This window comes from Callithrix jacchus, chromosome 12 (assembly GCF_049354715.1).
Source record: "Callithrix jacchus isolate 240 chromosome 12, calJac240_pri, whole genome shotgun sequence".
NCBI classification, from domain to species: Eukaryota; Metazoa; Chordata; class Mammalia; order Primates; family Cebidae; genus Callithrix; species Callithrix jacchus.
The window spans coordinates 126,843,841-126,866,410 of record NC_133513.1 but is presented as its reverse complement, the minus strand read 5'-3'; the positions used below and the strand labels follow the sequence as shown (position 1 = coordinate 126,866,410).

The 22,570-nt window shown below is 47.4% G+C and overlaps 1 protein-coding gene and 2 long non-coding RNA genes across 4 annotated transcripts; 2 read left to right on the top strand and 1 right to left on the bottom strand.

Annotated features, from left to right (window-relative positions):
• Nucleotides 1–8,886, bottom strand: CYP2E1 (cytochrome P450 family 2 subfamily E member 1). 2 transcript variants are annotated; one of them, XM_078343925.1, is made up of 9 exons: nucleotides 8,099–8,886; nucleotides 7,664–7,823; nucleotides 4,824–4,973; nucleotides 4,291–4,451; nucleotides 3,758–3,934; nucleotides 2,625–2,766; nucleotides 1,771–1,958; nucleotides 1,142–1,283; nucleotides 1–321 (listed from the first exon to the last, which is right to left on the bottom strand). In XM_078343925.1, the coding sequence occupies exons 2-9, from the start codon at nucleotides 7,821–7,823 to the stop codon at nucleotides 131–133; spliced, it is 1,311 nt and encodes a 436-aa protein (XP_078200051.1). In that variant the 5' UTR covers nucleotides 8,099–8,886; the 3' UTR covers nucleotides 1–130. The 2 variants fall into 2 exon arrangements, with proteins under 2 accessions (XP_078200051.1, NP_001254680.1); NM_001267751.2 differs by having other exon boundaries at nucleotides 12–321; nucleotides 8,674–8,886.
• On the top strand, nucleotides 7,421–13,848 carry LOC144578793 (uncharacterized). The gene is made up of 3 exons (XR_013525241.1): nucleotides 7,421–7,844; nucleotides 10,403–10,519; nucleotides 11,117–13,848. It is a non-coding gene; the product is annotated as an uncharacterized LOC144578793 (long non-coding RNA).
• A 2,190-nt stretch (nucleotides 13,849–16,038) lies between these two features.
• LOC108587788 (uncharacterized) lies at nucleotides 16,039–22,029 on the top strand. Its single transcript, XR_004732316.3, has 2 exons — nucleotides 16,039–16,136; nucleotides 16,583–22,029. It is a non-coding gene; the product is annotated as an uncharacterized LOC108587788 (long non-coding RNA).
• The last annotated feature ends 541 nt before the right edge of the window (nucleotides 22,030–22,570 follow it).

Below are 22,570 nucleotides of genomic sequence, written 5' to 3'. Positions count from 1 at the left end.
TTTATATTCCAGGAAAATGTTTATTTTCAAATATTCATATGCAAAGAAAGGAATAGGTTTGAGGAATCCTGACCTCAAACAATTTGAAAACTTGCTTGAAAGCGGGGGCTCAGGAACGAGTGTGTCCTCCTCACACTGATGAGCGGGGAATGACACAGAGTTTGTAATGTGGTGGAATGCGGCCAAACCCAGTCACTACAGGGCTGAGGTCGATATCCTTTGGGTGCACGAGAGACTTCAAATTAAAATGCTGCAAAACAGCAGACAACAGCAGAAACAACTCCATGCGAGCCAGGCCTTCTCCAGCACACACCCGTTTTCCTGGAAGTAACAATGGTACTGATGAGGCGACACTGTCAGCAGTGAGACTGGGGGAAGTGGGAGGGGAGGCTGTGGGCAAATGGCATCACAAGGCAGGGCCCACCCCCTCTGCCTATTAAAAGAAGCACAAAATGTACTCGAGTGAAAGAACACCAGTGACACTGACTTATTCAGAGACCAGCCTTCATACGGCCTCAATTATCCAGAGCTCCACTGCAAAACCCTATGTTAAGTTGGGAAGACCGTCTCTGCCCAGTAAAGAAGGCACCCCCAGGGCTCACCAGTGATGCCTACAGGAGGGCCCTGTTGGAAGCTGGGGCTCCAGCATTGGCTGTTAAAAGTATAGAGTTGGCTGTGTGATCTTCTCTCACAGCCATCCCTAAGATGAGGCCCTGGGAAGGAGGACAAGTGCCTCAAAGACTCACTGAGTCACATCCCAGGGAGGTAGGTGACCAAAGGCTAGATTTTGTTTAGCAGCTCTCGTTTAAAATTAGGAAGAATTGGGTAATATGGTTTTGAGAACTTTTCACCAAGTCTTTTTAAAATAGAAACAGAATTTAGCAATGAATGGTGTAAAATGTCTAGTCTTTGGGGAAAAAAATCCACCCATGACGCTTCATTCCCAGGATTGCTGCTGGAAGATGTAATGGACGTTCTCTGAATAGGGGACAGCACGTGTGGATCTCATTGTCAGTAGACACAGGGCACAGTGGGCTCGGGTGTCAGTGCAGGCCTGGGATGAGGGCAGAGCACACGTGGAGTGGAGGTGAGGCGTGTGGGCTGCTCCTCAAGGGAGTGTGCTGCCTCTGGTCTTTCTCACCTGTGGAAAATGGCTTGAAATAGTCACTGTACTTGAACTTCCCATTTTCATTCAGGAAGTGCTCTGGCTTAAACTTTTCTGGGTCAGGAAATTCTTGTTTGTCATACAAAACGGAGTCCAGACTTGGAATTATGACTGTGCCCTAGAAGAAACAAGACTGTCTCAGTGAGTCACGTTAACAAAATGTGGGCTTTCATCTGGAAGCCCCCGGAAGAATGCTGCTGTGAGTATTATGTGATATACGGTAGCATATTTCCAGTTGAGGGAGTTGCTCAGGGAAGGACTAGATAGAAAGCGGTCAGGGGTCAGGTCTAAATGAAGACGAAATCACAAGATTAATTCCAGGGCTGGTTGTGACTGTTTGTTCCTGGTATTACAATTCACGAGTCCCAGGGACTGTCCGCTGAGGCACTTTTGCGGATTTCCTCCACCTGTCTGGTCACCAGACCATTGTGAGCACTGCTGCGGAAGCAGCACTCCACAGGGTGGGAGTGGGGGCCGGCTCCTCCAGTCAGTGCCCCCTGCCGAAGGGAAGGGTCTTTGCGCCCCCATCCTGCTCCCCGGCAGGAAGGCAATGAGCGGATTCATAGGATGGTGCTCATGCTGTGTGCTCCAGGCTCATGCTTCACCTTGGGGATGACGTATCCTCTGAAAATGGCGTCTCGGGTTGCTTCATGGGGCAGGTTAGAGGGCACGAGGTTGATGAACCGCTGAATCTCATGCACCACAGCATCCATGTAGGGCATCTCCAGCCTGTCCTTGACGGCGGGGATTCGGCTTGGCCCAATCACCCTGTCAATTTCTTCATGGAGCTTCTCTGCCAAGATATGAATGGAATTTAAGGAATTGGCTCCTGGCCAATTGGACATCCACCCATCTAGTCAATCACCCTTTTATCCATCTACCTGCCTACACATCCATCCACCCCTCCAGCCATCCATCCACCCTCCATCCATCCACCCACCCATCCATCCACTCACCCACCCATTCATCCACCCACCCATCCATCCATCCATCCACCCGCCCATTTAGCCATCCACTCTCCCACCCACCCTCCCATCCATCCACCCATCCACCCACCCACGCATCCATCCATCCACCCACCCACCTTCCCATCCATCCACCCACCACCCACCCTCCCATCCATCCACCCATCCACCCACCCACCCACCGACCCATCCATCCATCCACCCACCACCCACCCACCCACCCATCCATCCATCCACCCACCCACACACCCATCCATCCACCCTCCCAACCACCCATCCATCCACTCTCCCACCCACCCTTCCATCCATCCACCCATCCACCCACCCACCCACCCATCCATCCACCCACCACCCACCCTCCCATCCATCCACCCACCCACCCATCTAGCCATCCACTCTCCTATCTACCCACCCATCCATCCATCCACCCACCCAACCATCCACCCATCCATCTGACCCCGGACCTGTCAGTGTCCCGCCGGCCACTTGCCTACCTTCAATCTCAGGGTATTTCATGAGAATCAGGAGCCCATATCTCAGAGTGGTGCTGGTGGTCTCTGTCCCCGCAAAGAACAGGTCAGCCACGGTCACGGTGATACCGTCCATTGTGTACAAGGGTTCTGCACTGGGCTTTTCCTGTGATGCCAGAGACAGACAGGAGGAGAGGGAGCTGCTTGTCTCCCTTCGGCACAGAGCCAGCCACCCTCCAGGTCCACAGGGACAAAGGAGACCATGTCAAGAGGTCCCCCAGTGGCACTGTGACTTGGAGCTGTGAGATACAGGGTCATCTCCACCTCACAGCCAGGGAAACTGAGGCCTCAGGAAATCTGCTGAAGGCAGGATGGGGCTCGGTTTCCCTCAACAGTACACAGGCCATCCTGGGAGAGGTGAGATGCCCCTGACCCTGGTCACAGCTCAGGCAGGAGCTGAAGGGCTCCTGCTGACCCCTCCTGCTGCAGGGCTAGAGAGGCCAAACTGGGGCTCCTGCTAACCCTCCTGCTTCAGGGCTAGTGTCTGCTGCAGTGAGAGGCCAAACTGATGGAGGAGGTGCTCAGGCAGCCCTGGGAGATCAGTGTGGATCCACATGTTCTTGAGCCATAAAAGGACAAGACAAGGGGACAAGAAGCTTCACCATGCTGGGCAGGGGGCAGGGGATCCTGAGGGCTGCAGGTGATGAAGCTGGGGAGGCCTGGAAGTCCTGAAGCTGCGCACAGATGGGGAGTTCATGCCCACAAGGAATGTTGAGGGCTTCTCCTCAGACAAGATGCATTTCTCAAAGTCTGTGGACTAGAAAGGGTTGGGCAGCAGGGTCTGGAGGGGGCTAAGGGGCCCACCCACACCACCCCGAACCACTAGGCCAGCTTGGCAGCCAGGCAGCTGACTTGTGCCAATGGTCATGCTGAAGCCAAGAGTGTGTGTGTGAAACAGAGCGTGCTGTGGCCGGAGGCATGCTCACCAGCAAGTGCAGATCCGAACGCACGCTCCCTGCCCACCCCTGAGGATCCAAACGCACGCTCCCTGCCCACCCCTGAGGATCCAAACGCACACTCCCTGCCCACCCCGGAGGATCCAAACACACACTCCCTGCCCACCCCAGAGAGCCCACTCACGGGAGGGCCAAGCCCACCTTTTCCATTTCCACCAGCAGGCAGTCAGTGAGGTCCCGGGGGCAGTTGGGGTCCAGAGATTGATAGTGCTCCTTCACCCTTTCAGACACATACTCTTTTATTTCAGCCACATTTCTTATGACTTTTCTGTGGCTTCCAGGCAAGTAGTGTAGATAGGTGGAAAAATTATTGTAAAGCTAGAAAGAGAAAAATATTTCACTGTTTTTCTTCCGGATGCAACATAATTGTGTATGTTGGACCAACAACTTTCTCCAAACCTGAATTTGTGTCTGAAATAATTGCTTATTTGGAATATTTTGGGTCAACAGTGTCCTTCTTGGGCACCATTCCCCTCAGCAGTGCATTCTGTGGTGCAAATGTGCACGCACAGGTCGATACGTATCCTCAGGTTAGCAAAGGGGAGAATGTCTGGGCTCTCCTTGAACCTATGTTCTCTGGCTTTGCAGTTCTATCACATATAACTTGAATTTTCCTTCTTTTTCTAATGTACAGTATACAATTGATGGTTGATGGAAAAGGAACATGGCTTCACCTGGAGCCAGGGAGTACTGAGCAGGTAGAAATTCTCATTAAACAGATGCATCAGCCTCAGAAACTTCTCATCATCGTAGTCAAAACGCTTTCGGAAGAGGATGTCGGCTATGACGTTGCAGGGTGCGCAGCCGATGAGGAAGGTGGGCTCGAAAGGCTGGCCTGGAAAACAGGCAGCCAGGCCATCAGGGGAGGGGCGCAAGGAGACCCGGGGGGCTCCTCCACCCGCTCAGTCACCTGCTGGGGCTCACCCAGGCCTGTGAGAAGGCACCCTGAAAACTGGCAGTTTAAAAAGATAGCGAATGTCTGAAACTGTGTGGGCCTTCTTCGCTTTGCGACAGTACTCAGGATACAAGTCACGTGCTTAACGGCTACACTTGCTCCCTGAACTGTGTGGCTGGGAAGTAGAGTTGTAAACACAGTGTCTGGGGACACATGAGACCCTCTCCTAGTCCATAGGTCCCTGTGGTTCAGACGTGATCTAGGGGTCCCGGCCGGGGCTCCCCAGGCCCCTGCTGGGCAGCAGATACACACCCTGGGTCTTCCTGAGCGCTTCCACCAGGAAGTGGGCCTCCCTCTGGATCCGGTTCTCGTTGCCTTGTTTCCCCATCCCATAGTTCCGGAGGGCGGTCAGGGAAAACCGCCGGATGTCCTTCCAGGTGGGCCCATTATTGAAAATAATTCCTAAGGCAGAGGGGCCAGCAGAGGGTTATTCCAAAGGCCCGTTTTGGGGAGAAACGGGCTAGAGAGGGCCTTGGAGAGCAGAGCAGGTTTGCAGGTGTGTCAAGAGGTGACAGAGGGGGCATGGGAGCTGCCAGCACAGGCCACTCACTGGTCAGGTTTTGGGGGAAGCCTTTCTGGGATCCTCGCGGTCTGCACTGTGGTTTTTTAAATCACATTTAACCTCTCCTGGGTGCTCTTTTTCATGCTGTCAACTCACCTTCCTTCTTTTTCCTTTCTGCTGAGTCTTCCCCATGTTAAATAAAACCACATATGGCCACTCCAAGAACACCTCCCACGTGTTTCCTGTCTACCAACAAAATTCTTGAAAAGCCAGCCATTCTGTTCTCACAGGTTTTTAACCCTCACACCACACATGCCTCAACTTGCAGCTCTCCGGCTCCACAGCAAGTTTCTTCACTAAAATCTGGTAGGTCCCAGAAGCCCCTGACTATGCAAAGCATTGGAGCTGGGAAACCCAAGAACTGTCCCTTCTGAGCTCTCAAGGCCTGGCCCTCCCCTGTCTCTCCTCCAGAGAGTGGCCTGCTGGGTCTTCCTGGGAGTAGGAGCACTTTTGAAATCAACACATCTAAACTTTTTATTCTTTAAGAATGTTTACATATTCCCATCTCTATCTCAGCTAACTATAAACCTTTTTATTTTCACCCAGATGGGCACCTTGAAATCATCCCTCTTCCTCTACACATGCCCAGCCACACCCCCTTACACCTCAGGGGCCCCTTGCCCTCTCTGCCTCACTCTCTGTGTTCCTCTTGTCCATCATCATTTCCTCAGTATATACATTTTGGGTACCTCCTGCATTTCAGACATCCTGCTAGCTCTGGGCATTCTGCAGTAAACAAGGGTCACATGCTACGCAGCTTCGTTAGCTGATTGACCACCGACCACTGACCACTCCTGGGAGGCGCCTGCAGGGCACTCAGACAGTGCCTTGGGAGCCCGAGCTCACCTGGTCCAGAAGCAAGTTGGCAGGCCTGAGAGGGGTGGGGGGGGAGCAGATGAGATGAAGTGGGCCGGGCAGGGGTGCAGGCTGGACTGAGGGTTTCATTTCATCCTGAATAGTAGGAGGAAGGACTGACAAGACTGAGGCGGGGGGAGGTGATGGTGGTGGTGGAGGGACAGACGTGGTCATGTTAAGTGGAGGGCACACTGTGATGACCCATTTAGACAGCTGTCCAACACATTATAAATCTAGGTTGGGAACCGAGCTTTCTCCGTTTTATGGACTTTTTCTGAAAGGATGTGTGCAGTTCCTCTGGCACACTGTCACACAGCCTATGCTCAGAGTTATGCCAGTAAGGAATATTTTCATCATTGTCCCTCAAGGGCCAGGTGCCCAGGGCTCTGCTAATTTTCCACCAGTCTGGGCCCTGTGGGTCATATAAAAATGAAACTTTAGAGCCCCCGGGCAGAGGCAGCAATGTCCCCTCGAGCCCGAGCTGTGGAGAAGCAAGTTCCACCCCCCGCCCTGCTGCCTCGGACTCTGCCTTGGATCTGTGGGTGGCAGATAAGGGCTCCGGGAACCAGAACTGAGCTCCTCAACCGCAGAACCGGGGCCCTCCTCAGTAAAGCTTTTCCTGTGTTAGCGACAAGGACTGAGATGGTTAATTTTGTTTTTGGCAACCCCAGAGAAGTAAAACCCCACAGTGTAGAAGAAGGAAAAGCAAATGACGCTAACTGTAACACAATAAAACCTAGAAATGTAGACTGGACAAACAGGGCAACAACACCAGCTCTCGGCTTTAAAAATTCCACACGGCAGGGAAAAGGCTTTCTGGAGCCTCGTCATCAAAGTTGACTCGAAGAACTAGAGGCTTCCATGTGGGACACTGTTTATTTCTAATCTACTTTGAAAGCCCCTGCAGGGCAAGGAGGGAGGAGAAAGAAGCAGCAGGCCGGGTCGGGAAGCAGGAAAGAGGGAGCAGGTCAGCAGCCCCCGCCGTGCTGGGGTCTGAAGCCAGGAGGCTGGGAAAATGCTCAGATCAAGACCAGCCAGACCGCCAGCCTCCAACCCTGCTCTCCCTAGAGAGGGAACACGCCGCTTTCTGTATATGCTGAACTCCGAGCTCTGGAGACAGGGAGGGTGGAGGAAAGACAGCAGAGGTGAGGCTGGAGATGGGGTTTCAGTGGGTCTCTTCCCCCTTCGCGGTCTTCAGAACATCCACCCCAGCGGGACACCGGAGGCCCCCTCTCTGGAGGTCACCAGCTGCAGCTGAGCAAAGCCCTGAGGCGAGCAGTGTCCGCAGCTTCTGACGCCTCAGCGTGGGTGAGGGAACCTCGGTGGCAGAACCCACCTGTGCCCAGGCCGTGGAAGAGGAGGGACGCGCTCCCCGAAGGAGCCTGCGGGCCGGGAGGCGGGACGGTGGGGTTGGGGGAGGCGCCTCCGGCTCAGAAGCAGCCCCGCCGCCGATCCCTGTAAACTCGCCGGCCGGGTGGCCTAGAAGCCGGACTCGGAGGCGACTCAGGGCACCTCGCGCAGCAGGCAGCGCGCGGGCCCATCGCCCGAATCATCCTTCGGCTGCCATTACTGTCCTATTACGGTGACTTTAACATTGCGCCGACGTGGCTGGCGCCCGTAACTGTCCCGGGGCGTGTTGTGCGCCCCCCGCCCGGTGCCAGGGACGCGGACTCACCCCTGTCCTTGTGCTCCCGGAACGCGGGGATCTCGCCTCGGCCGGAGAACTCGCTCTTGTAGTCCAGCAGCGCTTCCCTCACGGCCTTGTAGCCGTACAGCACCACCACGCGCCGCGCGCCCAGGTACAGCGTGAACACCGGCCCGAAGCGCTCGGCCATCTGCGGAGACCGAGGCTGCAGGTGAGGCCCGCGCGCGGCCATTGCCGTGGCTCTAGAGAACCGCGGGGCGAGTGGGGAAAGGCAGTCTTTGTCCAGCCCAACGTGGCGGTACCTTCCCCACAAGGGGCTGCCGCGTCTGCGGGGCGCGCGGGACGGGCACAAGTGCGCACCCGGCCGCCCACGGGGCCCCAGCCGTTCCGCCCCGCGCCGCACCCGCCTGGACTCGGCCAACTCCGCGGTCTCTGGCTCAAGTCGCTTCCCTAAGGCGCGCTCACCAGCCACCCCGTCGCTCGCTTGCAGAGTCAAGGTTCCGTCCGCACCCGCCGCCAGCCCGCGCCCCGCAGAGCGCGCACTGCAGCGCACGAACCCCCAGCGCCTGCTCTGTGCTGGCGGCGTTATCGGCTCACTTAATTTTTAGGTTTGTTAGCCCATTCAGTGTGCACGACCGTCGTAGGCGGCAGATGTTGGTGCCACACGCACTGGCCCAATACTTCACGTTTCAACTCGTGCTTTGGCAAACGCGGGCTGACGCCCAGCCGGTGCGCATCCGGCCGTGAGCGCGGCTATCCTGGCGTCGCCGCAGCCCGGCCTCGCCGGCCTCCCCATCATCAGCCCCAAAACGAGGCACAGGCGCGGGGCGAGGAGGGGGAGGCTCCAGGGCCTGCCACGCGGGCTCAGGGCTCCAGCTGAGCGACAGGTTTTGCGTGTCACTCCAGGATGCTATCAATTCAGTTAATTCATAACAGGCTGGTATTGAACAACCACAGTTTGTCTGCAAATGAGTTGAATGCACACATATCAGATCCAATTTCTGAGTTATTCTCCCTCAAATCAACAATATTTCTCTTACCCGGGTGAAGGACTTGGGAATATTCTTCAATTCCAAGTTGAAGAGATTCCCGACGATGGGAAGTGGGAAAGGGCCTGGGGGCAGATTCCAGCTGCTATGCACCTGCCTCCAGATGGACACCAGCAGGAGAATGGCCGCCCATATCAGCAGGGCCACAGTCATGCCGAGGGCAGACATGGTGCCGCTGGGGGCCGGCTGCCAGCCTGGGAGGACAATCCTGTAGAAACGCGGGGCTTTTTATATTGTGTTTTGAGAAGGAGGGTGACCCACCAACCAATGCCATCTTCCTTCTCGTCTAGCCCAAATTATTAGTTTATTATTACCTGCTGTTGGCCATCATTTCAAAGGCTGATTCCCTCAGTGGTGGCCCCAGAGGTTTCATCCAGTGACCTGGTGAGGATGGAGCTGGGCCGTGTCGACACCCTGGTTGCTGGCACGTGGTGCTGTGCCGGTAAACACATCCAGGGACAGGTCACCAGCCTGTGTCCCTGGGCTGGAGGTGAATGTGGGGTGAGGGACTGTCCTGACCTTTGGCACTGGTTGGACAAAGGGGAACTCCAGCCACATTGCCATGAATTTGTTTGGAGTAGGGTTTATGTAATGCACCACCAACCACATGCTGACCGCCTCTAGACAGGCCACCAGCCCTCCTGGTGCAGCAGCCTCTGATGAGGAGGTTCTTCTGGAAGTCAGACACTCACACATCCCTCTGATGTCCCGCTGGGGTGGATGTTCTGAGACCTGGAAGGGGGAAGAGACCCACTGAAATCCCATCTCCCAGCCTCGCCTCTGCTGTCTTTCCTCCACCCTCCCTGTCTCCAGAGCTCCGAGTTCAGCATATACAGAAAGCAGCGTGTTCCCTCTCTAGGGAAAGCAGCGTTGGGGGCTGGAGGTCTGGCTGGTCTTGATCTGAGCATTTTCCCAGCCTCCTGGCTTCAGACCCCAGCACGGCGGGTGCTGCTGACCTGCTCCCTTTTTCCTGCTTCCAGACCTGGATGCAGCCCCCGGGAGTACCTGAATCACCACCTGCCACAAGAATGGGGCCAGAAGGAAAATTCAACATCTGAATTCTATTCCACTTTGTCAAATTAACTGGAAAATTCCATGCAAGAAAAAAAAAAGGAAGAGAAAGTTAATCTCTGATTATATAAAAAAAAAAGTTACACATTCTTGCTGTGGAAAATTAAGAAAAAATATTATTTGGAAAAATTTTAAATTCAAATTCTTTTAAAAATTACATTAGGGTTTTATTGGATTTGTTTTACATTAGGTTAAATATGGAAGTCTGATTTTATTTACATAAAAATGAGACTACATACTACATTTCAACATGTCTTTGCTGATCCAGGGCACAGTAGAGCCCCACATTTACTAGCCCCTTCTTTCACGTTTGAATCACTTTCTTCATGCAGGCCCTCTTCCACCTTCTGCCGAGATAGTCTGGAGCTTCTCTGTGCATGGTTAGAATGAAGAGAACGTTTTTATTCTGTCTTCTAACTGGCCGTATATGGAAGTTCTTAATTCACAGGTTGCAATTTTATCCTTTTATATTAGCAATGAATCTTTACGTATAATAGAAAATACAATAAGAAATGAAGAAAATCAAAGTCATTTACAATCCAACCACATTACTTGTGGATTTTGAGTTACGTCATTCTATACTTTTATTTATATAAAAATGAGACTACATACTATATTTGGCATTCTAACCCAGTTTTTCTCTTGACAGTTCATTAGTCACATGAGCAAGTCACTGGCTGCACCTCTCCTAAACCAAGAAGGGGCATTGGCCTCTGGTGGAAGCTTCAGGGCCCTTTGCCTCCCTCCGTTTTTTTCACCCCTCAAGGTGAGAACTGACAATGTAGACTCCACTGCCTCGTGGGTGGGTTAGCATGCCCCCTCCTCCTGTCTTTCCTTTGCAGTGGCCAGTGTGAGGTGGCAGAGACAATTCCCGGGGCAGAAGCTGAGTGATCAAACCCCTGCACCCTGTTCTCCTGTTGTGGACCCAGCCAGGCCTGGCGGGGACAGACACCCATTGGGGTCCACAAGTTTCCCTGGTTACTGGTTCCTTTTCCTAGTGCTGAAGAGGGCCAGAGTCTGCTCCTGGCAGACTAGAATTGAAGCCTTGGCTTTGGTGGAATTAGAACAGGAAGCATCAGAGTGGGGAAGCAGAGCAGGCCTCTGGCTCCCCTGGGCTGAGGAGAGCATTGTCTGTGCAGCTTACCTAAGTGTGCACATCCTGGGTGGGACCCACGTGCCCTGGACCGTCTGTGCCTCACAGGGATGCAGCTATGGTCTGAGTCCTCTGGCTATAATATTGTTAGATGCCCAGCCAACATCAGGTTTTAAATACAGGAATATATGTCATTTGAAAATGACATTTCTGTGTACCTCTTTTCAGAAGCCACCGCTTTTATTTGTTTTGCATCTATCCCATTGGCAGGACCTTCCAGGACAAAGTTAAACAATCAAGAAGACAGAGTGCCCGTGCCCGGGCCTGTGCCTGTGCCCCTGCCCGTGGCAGGACCTTCCAGGATAACGTTAAACAATCAAGAAGACAGAGTGCCCGTGCACACACCTGTGCCTGTGCCCCTGCCACTGCCTGTGCCCGTGCCCGTGCCTGTGCCCACGTCTGTGCCTGTGCCCAGGCCTGTGCCCGTGCCCGTGCCCATGCCCCTGCCAGTGCCTGTGCCCGTGCCCGTGCCTGTGGCAGGGAGTCCTTCAGGCTTTCATCACGTCTGCCGTCGGCTGGGTGTGGCAAAGAGGTAATCGTATTGGGACAATTTTCTTCTCTCTCTAGCTAACTGACAGTGTTTATCAGGGATGAGAGCTGGGTTAATGAAATGTCTTTTTGATTGAGACAATTCTATGATTTTTCTCCTTAGACCCGTTAGTGTGAGGATGGATGAAAACACTGTCTCACAATGTACCATATACTTTTATATCGCATCATTAATATATGATCATAGTTCCACATCGCAACCGACTCTTTCATGGAGTGATACTCTTTTGACACTCGAAGGAGTCAACTTGTTAATAGTATTTTTGGTAATTTTGCATCTGTACCTGCAAATAAAATTGGGCTGTAGCTTTTGTGTTGCATTAGGTTCTTGCATAGAAAGTGCACCGTTGTAGAAACCATTGCAAAACTCCCGTCTTCTGTGTGCGTGGGGATACTTTGTATTGTAGGGGAATTGTCTGCGCTTTGAAATTTGATAGAACTCACTAGTAAAGCAATATAGAGAAGATTTTTTGGAATTGAATAATTGTTTATAAAGATTAGAGAGATAATTTTGATTGGGGAAAGTAAAATATCTCCTTTTAACAAATGCAAACAACACAGAAGTGGATGAAGTGAAAACTGAGAGTCACAAATTTACCCGACAAAGGCAGCTTCCATATTTTAAACCCCATCAAGAAGGAAAAATCCTGCTAATGCTCTTTTTATTTGTAGTTTTTATTTTATACCTCCTAAAATACTTCTTTTGCACTCACTTTGATTCTGTATATAATGTGGATTTGACTTAGTAGTATTCTTTTATTTTGGCCCAAGAGACTTCCTTTAGTATTTCTTACGATAGGCTTATGAATTCTCTCTGTTTTATCTGAGAATGTCTTATTTTCTTTCTTTTTGACATTTGATCTTAGCCAAAAGGCTAAGATATATTTTGAATTTTAATTAATTAATTAATGGGGGAGTGTATGAGAAAATGTGCTGGACAAATCCTAAAAGAGCTGTAATGCTTCATTCTTTTTGGAAGCGTATTTTCTGGACACAGAAGTATTGGTCGGCAGTGTTTTCCTTCAGTGCCCTGACTCTATCATCTCACTGACTGCTGGCCCCATGGCTTCTGGTGAACAGGGGCTGTTATTTTCTTGGGGGCTGATTTACCTAACACCTCATCTCGCTGTTGCTGCTTCCAGGACCCCCTCTTTCCCTTTGATTGACACAGCATGTGCAGGTGTGGCTCTCCTTCCATTTATTCTCTTTTGAGTTGGTTAAGGTTTTGGATATGTACATGGATCTTTTTCATCAAATTTGGGGAATTTTGAGCCATTATTTCTTCAAATAGTATTTTTGTCCCCCTGTTTTCTCTCTTTCTGACATTCCCACTGTGCCTGTGTAGATGCTCTTGATTATGTCCCACAGGTCTCTAAGGCTCTATTCACTTTTTTTAAACAATTTTGTTGGTGTTCACATTGCCATTCTGGAGAAACAGATCTTCAGAGCTTCTTATCCTGCCATTCTGGAAGTGCTTCTCTTGTCTATCTTATTTGTCAAGAAAATAAGAGCTTTCCAAGAAACTTTCAGAAAATCTGAGGTTTTTAAATTATTGGCTAGAATGTCACCACTCCTATTGCAAGAGAGGCTGGAAAGTGGAAAGAATTTACGTGAATGTGTTAAAAGGTGAAGGGAATTAGGAACAGGATTTGATTACTAATAATAGCATGTACTATACTCTGATTAAAAGCATTCTGTGTGTTCTTCCAAACTTTAAAATAATTTATATAAACATACAGCACATACTACATTTTATGAATATTTCACAATTTGTCTATTTTGAGTTGACAAAAAATTCAAATGGTTTCCCCAATTATTTATGTTACAAAAGGTGCCACAATGGTACCCTATGGATGTGTTCAGACATGCATGTACCTCTGTAAGTCAGTTTTGTGGGAGTGGAATGGTTAGATCACTGGATATGTGGACTTAAGATGTTAACACATAAAAAAAATTGCTTCCTCAAAAGGTTGGAACACTATAAACCCCCCCACAGTACTATGGGAATGCCAATTTCTACGTATCTTTTCCAACATTGGATACTGTCAGCCACTGATAACTGAAAATTCACGTCATTACTTTATTTTGCATTTCTCTGGTTAAAAAAGAAGGAAAGCATCTTTTCATCTATTGATTATTTATTTGATTTTTTTAATGAAACAATTCCTTTTCTTTTCATATTGGCATTTTACATATTTCCTCTCATTTTAGAGACTCTTTGTCTATCAAATAAATAGTAGTTGTTTTTATGTTTTATGGTTTGGAAGTTACTCCCAGTCTCTTGGTTGATTGCCCATGTAGAAAATTAGATTTTTATACAGTTAAAATTTTCAGACTTTTCCTGTATAGCCTTTGGAATTTAGACAATGTTTTCTAAAAGACTTTCCCCATCAATTATTTTTAATTTAAAAGTTGCCTTTAGAAAAAATCTATATGATCTTGTCTTTTTTAGATAAGGTGCTCTGATTCCTCCCACTATAACCATGTTTTATTAAATTATTTATTTTTTAAATCTCAGTTATTTTCAATATATATTAAAAATCAGCAATTAATCTTCTACTTGTACCTTTTACTGTTATATAAACATCCTTTTATCCCTCTGATAATTGTTGCTACATGTGTTTGCTTTTTGTAGAATCTCCCTGGTCTATCTTTGTTCATCATCGTATTTAAAGTATCTTAATGTCATTTAGTTCTTGATAGGTGTCCTGTAAACATTCCATAGCTTTGACATAAAGTTGTTCCTTTTAATAGGAGAGTTAAACAGTAATATTTATCACGATCACTAACTTTGGCTGCCACGATGTATGTGTGTGCATGTGTGTGCAGGTGCGCATGTGTGGGTGTGTGCAGGTGCGCATGTGTGTGCATGTGTAGGTGCGCATGTGTGGGTGTGTGCAGGTGTGCATGTGTGCAGGTGCGCATATGTGTGCATGTGTGTGCAGGTGCGCATGTGTGGGTGTGTGCAGGTGTGCATGTGTGTGTGCAGGTGCGCATGTGTGTGCAGGTGCGCATGTGTGGGTGTATACAAGTGTGCATGTGTGTGCAGGTGCGCGTGTGGGTGTGTGCAGGTGCGCATGTGTGTGCATGTGTGTGCATGCGCGCATGTGTGGGTGTGTGCAGGGGCGCATGTGTGTGCAGGCGCGCATGTGTGTGCATGTGTGTGCAGGCGCGCATTGTGGGTGTGTGCAGGTGCGCATGTGTGGGTGTGTGCAGGTGCGCATGTGTGGGTGTGTGTACGGGCGAGTGCATGCGCATGTGTGTGTGTGTGTTCCCTTTCCCTATGTTTAAAACGATCATATTTTGTTTGTTCTTTTTGTTTGTTTGTTTGATGATTTGGAATCTTGATGTCCTGTTGTTATTCTACCAGTGGTTACCCTTGAATCTGAAAGTACATATAGACTTACAGTTTTTTTATTAACTTGAAGAATTTGTCGATGTCTTCTGATATGAACAAGAAGAGACCTTTAGCACACTTTTCGTCTCTACTTCTCTTGCAAAATAAAATCTACCTCAAATCTCGGGAATTTTAGTTTTAGAATATGAGTTTTAAATTTGTTCAAATATACTTTCTATTTTATAAGTTTTTATCGAGGGCATTCGTATTTACAGCCACCTATCGAGTGATTATTTGCTTTCAAGTCTATGGTGTTCCAGTCCCTTTGCCTGTTACTTCTATGTCATTATCTTGCCTTCCTCGGATTCCTGCTCCTAGACACACGAAAGCTTCCACCTTCAGGACACAGTTTTATGGGGAGAGGGTGAGCCACACGAGGGGGCGGACCTGGAATGCGACCTCCCTCCATAGCCAAGTTCTCTTCCGGGGCAGATCGCGTGGCGAAAATGTTTCAGACTGACAGCGAGCTCGCCGCCCCTCCGTTCCCACTGCGAGCGGGAAGCATGAAACATCCCCGAAGGGCTCCAGGAGGACCATCCGCAGCGCGAGGCCTTGGCCCACAGAGCTAAGAGGCAGAAGAAGATCACTTTTCTGGGCACACAAAAGGCTGTGATACGAAGGGAGGGGAGTACGGACGGGGACGAGAACACGCTCTGAATGGCGGTTCGAGGGCCGTCTGCCGGAAACCTGCTCTTGTTTTGTACCGTCAGCCCCGCTGGGACCTGGGCAGACCTCGGCGTGGCAGGCGTCTAAAGTTCACTGAAAACGATGACCTCGTCAGAAGCCAAACGTCCTTTCCAAGCAAAGCAGGAGCCGAGAACACACAGGCTCGCCGCGTCCAAAGGGCAACCACGCGGCTGCAGGTGCAAAGCCCCCCGCCCGGGACGCGGGCTGCCGGGAACCGGGGCCGCCTGACGCTGACGCTGACGTGACGCTGACGCTGACGTGACGCTGACGCTGACGTGACGCTGACGCTGACGTGACGCTGACGGGCAGTGACGACTCTGGAGCCAACGACGCCAAGCGCCAGCCCGGCGGGTGGGGCAGGGCGCCCTCCGGGGTCCGCGGGGGCTGCAGCTCCATGAGGCCCCGGGGACCCGGCTCGCCTGGGCCCCGCCCGCCAGAGGGCGCCGGAGAGAAGCCGCGGGGAGGCCCCGCCCTGTTGCCCTGACGCCCCGAGCGTTTCAGAGGCGGGAAAACACGCGCGGAGCGCTGTGGATTATCAAGTGTGGTGACACGAACCCCAGGCGACCCGCTCCCAACCCCAGCGACAGCTCATTCAAGGTGCGTTTGCAGAAGCGCTCGCGTCCACCTGCCTCCCTCTGGGGGTAGCCGCCGACCTGAATTTTGCTTTGAATGTTCCCTGTGATTTTCTTTTTTTTTCTTTTTGTTTTTTGAGACAGAGTTTGTCTGTCGTTGCCGAGGCTGGGGTGTAATGGCGCGATCTCGGCTCACTGCAACCTCTGGCTCCCAGGTTCCAGCGATTCTCCTGCCTCAGCCTCCCGGGCAGCTGGGATTTCAGGCACGAGCCAGCACGCCCGGCTAATTTTCGGTATTTTTAGTACAGACGGGGTTTTTTCCATGCTGGTCAGGCTGGTCTCGAACTCCCGACCTCAGGTGATCTGCCCGCCTCAGCCTCCCAAAGTGCTGGGATTACAAGCGTGAGCCACGGCCCCCGGCCAATTTTGTGTTTCATATCATTTAATGTTCTTGTTTTTGTATTTTTAAAGGAGATGTCATCACATTTATATTCCCTGAGGCTTGAATGTTTTGCTCATCGTTTATCGTTACCGCGTTGTGAGATGTTGCTGCACAGAGTTCATCGACGTTGACTTCACAGCCATGAATATGCCACACTTTGCTTAACCACTGTCCTGTGAGATGATTCCCAAGGTTTTGCTATTGCAGACTAGGGACATTTTCACACATGCTTCCGGGAGCACTGTGTAAGAATGTCTCTAGGCCAGGTGTGTACCTGGGCAACCTAATGTACGTGGAGCCAGATTGTTTTCCAAGTATTTGACCATGTACATGCGTACAGTGGTGTCCAAGTGGTCCTGCTATTCTCAACAGCAGGTACTAAAAGGTTTCTTAATGTTTTCCCATCTGGTGGATATAAAATGGTGTTTAATCGTGGTCCCATTTTGCATTCCCTGATTATAAATTAGAGAAATTTTCTCTCTTGTCAGAATTACACACACTCTTCTCTGAAATGCCTACTCCTGTATTTTAAGTATATTGCTCTCCTCTTCCCTTGGGGTTTGCTTGTAGGAATGCTTTATTCTCATCCTTACTCAGTTCTGTGTGTTGCAGTAACTTTTCTCTTTAGATTACTGTTCTACACTATCCATGGCATTTTTTTTTTATGAACAGATGTTCTCAAGTTATCAGTCTTTCATTTTTGGATTAGTGCTTTTTGGGTTTTAAAAAAATTCCCTCTTCCAGCCTGGGTGTTGGAGTGACACCATGTCCCAAAAATAAATAAATAAATAAATAAAATAAAACTTTATTAGCCAGAAAGATTAGAAAGATAACTATTTATAAAGTGGTTTTTTTGTTTGTTTGTTTTTCGAGATTGTGTCTCACTCTGTCACCCAGGCTGGAGTGCAGTGGCTCAATCTCAGCTCACTGCATCCTCTGCTGCACTGGTCCAAATGATTCTCCTCCCTCAGCCTCCCAGGTAGCTGGGATTACAGCCTCCTGTCACCGTATCTGGATAATTTTTTTTTTGTTTTTTTTGTATTTTTAATAGAGATGAGATTTCACCATCTTAGCCAGGATGGTCTTGAACTCCTGACCTCGTGATCCACCTGCCTCAGCCTCCCAAATTACAGAAGTGAGCCACCACGCCTGGCCTATAAGGTTTTACTGTTCACATGTATGCCCTAAATAGATGTAGAATTTATTTTTATGCATAGTAAGGACTAAGGAAGTTTGTTTTCCCATATAGGTATGAATTGTTCCGGGATCCTGTCTCTGATCCCCAATTCTTCTTCCAGCACAAGACAAAGTTCTTACACAGGGGATGCATCAGAGGCCTGTCTCTCCCTGGTCCAATGCCACAGCATTTTAATTATTATAGCTTTGTAGTAGTATTGATATCAAATAGTGCAAGTGCCACCACCATTTCTTATTTCAAGAGTGCATTGGGTCTTTGTTCTTCCATACATATTTTAAGACTCAGTTAAATCTCCTGAAGAAGTCTTTTGGGGTTTTGATTGGAATCACATGAACTCTGTGAATTAAATATCTTTAAAATACCTATTTTTCCTTTCCATGACATGGAAATCCGTTTCCATTTATTCAGGCCATTTTTAAATGTTTTGGATAAATTATATAATTTTCTGCATATAAATTGGACACATTTTTGTTAGATTTACTCTTAGGTAACTTTGAGTTTTTTAAGCAGAGTTCTTGATAAATTACATTTTCCAACTGCTTACTGCTAGCTCGCAGCAACACAATGATTTCTGTCTATTGATCCTACAGGCAGCCTCCTTGCTAAACTCTCTTATTACCAATCATTTCCGTGCGGATTCTTTTGTGGTTCCTCAGTAGGGCCACCCTATCATCTGTGACCGATGAGAGTCTTGCTTTACATCTTTCAAACCTCATTCCTGTAATTACTCTCTTTTTTGTATAATTGAACAAATAGATCCTCAGAGCATTGTTTCCTTGATTTTTATTTTAATAGGAACTATCTCAGAAGTTCTCTAAGAGGATGCTCAGTAGCCATTGCCCCTTTGTGAATGATGTTTGTTGTGGGGTTTTGATAGGTATCCTTTGTGAGTTTAAGAAAAGTCCCTTTTATTTCTAGTCTACTAAGAATTTTTAAGTTAATGATTGATATTGAATTGTACTAAATGCTTCTTTTGAAGTGATCAGATGATTTTCCCCGTTAATTTGTTGAAGTGGTGAATACATTTATATATTTGAACCACTGTTGGGACCCTGGAATAAACACAATTTGGTCTTGACACTTTGTCTTTTTAATGTATGGACAGATTCGCACCCGGAGGAAGGGCTCACTGGCAGCTGCCTTTGGTTTGCTCACAGGCTGTTTTGGATTTCTGCATCTGTGCTCAGTATGAGGCCGGCCCATAGTTTTCTCTTCGGTCTTTCTGGGCTTTGAGTACCGAAATTGTCCAGGCTCCATAGAATGATTTGATGATCTTCATTCATGTTTGATCCTTTTGAACAGTTTACATAAGATTGAAATAATCTAATAGGTTTAGAAGAACTCACTTTTGAAGCCATATGGTATTTTATTTGTGGAAACATTTAGAATTAATAATTCAATGTATTTAAGAGCAGTATACTGGTCAGGCTTTATACTTGAATTAATTGTAAAATCCACATTTTTCCTAGGAATTTGTGATTCCTTGTAAGCTTTCAAATTTACTGACATAATCTGTTTTAGTGTTGTCTTATCTTTACAATCATCATTGTGTTTACGTTGTGTTCCCTTTTCACCCCAAACATTGTTTATTGGTGCTCAGAAGCAGTTTGTCTACTTTACTAATCTTTTTCGAAGAGCAATTGTTGGTCGTGTTCCTTTCCATTTTCTCGTTATTTTGTATTTCACGACCTCTGCCTTTGTCATCTTGCCCCTGGCCTTTCTTTGGGTAGTTTCCATTGGACCTTTGGCTTAGATATTAATTTAATAAAATATATGTAGGTTATGTCATGTTCATAGGTTGGAAAAGATTCTTGTTAATGTATCAGTTGTCTCCAGTTTTATCTATAAATTCAATGCTATTCCATTCAGTATCTCAGCAATCAGATATTGATCAAATAATTCTAAGATTTACATGGAAAGGCAAAGGAACTAGAACAGTCAAAATGATTCTGAAAAAGAACGAAGTTGTGGGACTCTCATTATCCAGTTTATTCCCTCTACCCAATTTAAAAGATGTGGAGGTTGTGGTGCTTTTCGTATATCTATCTTGTTTGGAAGTTTCATATGCAGAAAATATGTCAGTTGTATAGCATAGCCCCGGAAATAGAGTTCTATCTAACACTTCATAGTCTGTACTTTTTTAACTTAAAACTCTATTTACAAGGACAATCGTCTGTGTCGTATATTTTGCCCAGAAAGAAATCCTGCAAAGCCCAGACTCATCAAGTGCATGCCAGGGAATAACCTTTGAATCAAATCAAATGATAATATGTTTCCAGAGTTAGACTGATCTGCAAAAGAGCAGATTAAATGATGATGAACAGCAAAATGTGAAAAGCTGGCACTAAGGCACTTCTGACAGTAGGTATGAGGACATCGCCAGTGTGTACCAGTTTCAAAAGATCTTATTGTTTTAGTAACTTGATTTCAACTTCTAGTTAATGAAGATTGGGGAGTTACCTTTTAACTACTTCTAACTTTGTTGGCTTATGATCAAAGAATGTGGACTGCACAGTGTTTACATTTTATAATTTGGTAAGATTTACTTCGTTCCCAAGTACAAAATTGATTTCTGTAATTGGGACATCAACACACAAACAAAATGTCTATCTTATGTTTAAAAAGTAAGTTTAATTATTACATTATTCAGTTTTTTCTGTGTGTGCTTTTTGCACAAAATTTGTCCAATTCTGAGATTGTGTTTTGAAGGTTACCACTGACATAGAATTTTTGTCTAATTCTTTTTTTTTTTTTTATTATTTCTAGTAGATCTCAGTTCAAACATTTAGTTTCATGTTGTTTGGTATATAGAGATTTGTGGCTGTTACATTATCTTCAGAAATTATGCCTTTTATAATTGTCTACTACCTGTTTGTGTCCTGTTTAGTACATTGAACTATAAATATTGCAGCTTTTGTAATCTCAATCCTACCAAATGCATAAGGAAACACATGCTAAGTGTATAGCCTGATGGGTTATCACAACATGAGTGTGGACATGCTGATGGACTTTCAGAGTAGAAATCAAACATCACCCACCTCAGGAAAACATCACTTTCTGTCCCCAGTTCCTTCCCCAGTCCTAGGGGAGTTTATCCTAACTTTTAACACCACAGAATAGTCCTGGCAACTTTTAGACTTTATGTGACATTCATTGAATCACACAGTATGCAGTATTTGTGTCTTAATTCTTTTACTTGACTTCCTGTTTGTGTGATTCACGCATATTGTTACTTTTTCACTGCTATATATTATTCCACTTCGTGAGTATAGCGTGTACCCCAAATGATACTATTTTTTTCTAGTTTTTTGCTATTGCAAATAATGCTATCATGAGCATTTCAGTTCCTGCCTTTTAATGCACATGTGTTGCTTATTTCTGCTGTTTATATATCTAAAAGCGAAATTGCTATAACATAAGGTAAGCACAAGTCATAAGTCAAGGTTCTACGCATGTGTGAGTCAGGACTTTGTGTGGCTCCATCGGTTTATTCGTGCCTTCTTGCACCGATCCCACACGGTCTTATTTAGAACCATTTAAAAATTAGTCTTGATATCTGATAGTGTAACTCTTCCAACTTCGTTCCTCTCCAAGGGGATATTCTTGACCCTTTGCATTTCTACCTACACTTTAAAGTCATCTTGTCCATTTCTACTAAAAACTGCTGAAATGACTAGAACTGCACTGAATCTACGGATCAATTTGTGAAGAACGGAAACGCTGCAATTAGAGCATTGACTGCTCTAAATCTTAAACATGGTGGCACTTATTTCTGTGCAAAGAACCTCCCAGAACCCTCTCCTGATCAGGCTGGGCTGGAATGAGTGGCCTTTGCAGGTGGGGTGGGTGGAGTGTCCCTGCCTTCCTTCAGGTCTGTGCAGCTCTGCTTCACATCTCACCCTCTTTGGAGCAGTGCGGAGCCGACACGTGTGTCCTCATGTCCGTGGTGGGAGCACCTTCTCAGACACTTCCTTGCATTGGTTGCTCACTGTTTTAATCGTGTACTGTTGGGTCTGACTTGAAGTTGGAGAAATCTGTGACCCACCAGAGGGCTCAGAAGACATATCTGGAGTTTTTGCATTCTCTTTGTCTGTTGCAGAAAAGTTGTTCAAAGCTAAGATTCAGGATGTGAGGGCACTCATGGCAATTTCCCTGCTGCACTGATTTTGGAATTTTCTTTTTTTGTTGTTGCTCCATTGTTATTCTTTGCTAGTTTCAAAAAAGGAGAATATAGTAAAAATGACGCATCCACCACATTAAACAGAAGTCTCCATGTTACTTTTTGTTCTTTTATTTTTCAAAATCATCATATGTAAATAGACTTTTCTTCCTTTGGTGTACAGATCTATGAAATATAACACTATTATCTGTATTATAATATATATTATATTTATTATAGCATATATTATATTTTGTGTAACTACCTCCATAAACAGGTACAAAACAATTCCCTCAATGCAATTATTTATCCATTCTAGTAGTTTTTTTGATTGAGTCTTTTTTTTTTTTTTTTAAGAAAAGAGGTTTAATTGGCTCACAGTTCTGCAGGCTGTATGGGAAGCATAGAGGCTTCTGCTTCTGAGGAGGCCTCAGAAACCCTACAATCATGGTGGAAGGCGAAGGGGAAGCAGGCACGAACCACATGGTCAGAGCCAGAGCAGGAGCAAGAGAGCGAGGTGGGGAGGTGCCACATGCCTCTAAACAACCAGATCTTGTGAGAACAGCACCAAGAGAATGCCACACCATTTATGAAGGATCCACTCCCATGATCCAGCCACCTCCCACCAGTCCCACCTCCAACACTGGTGATTACAGTTTG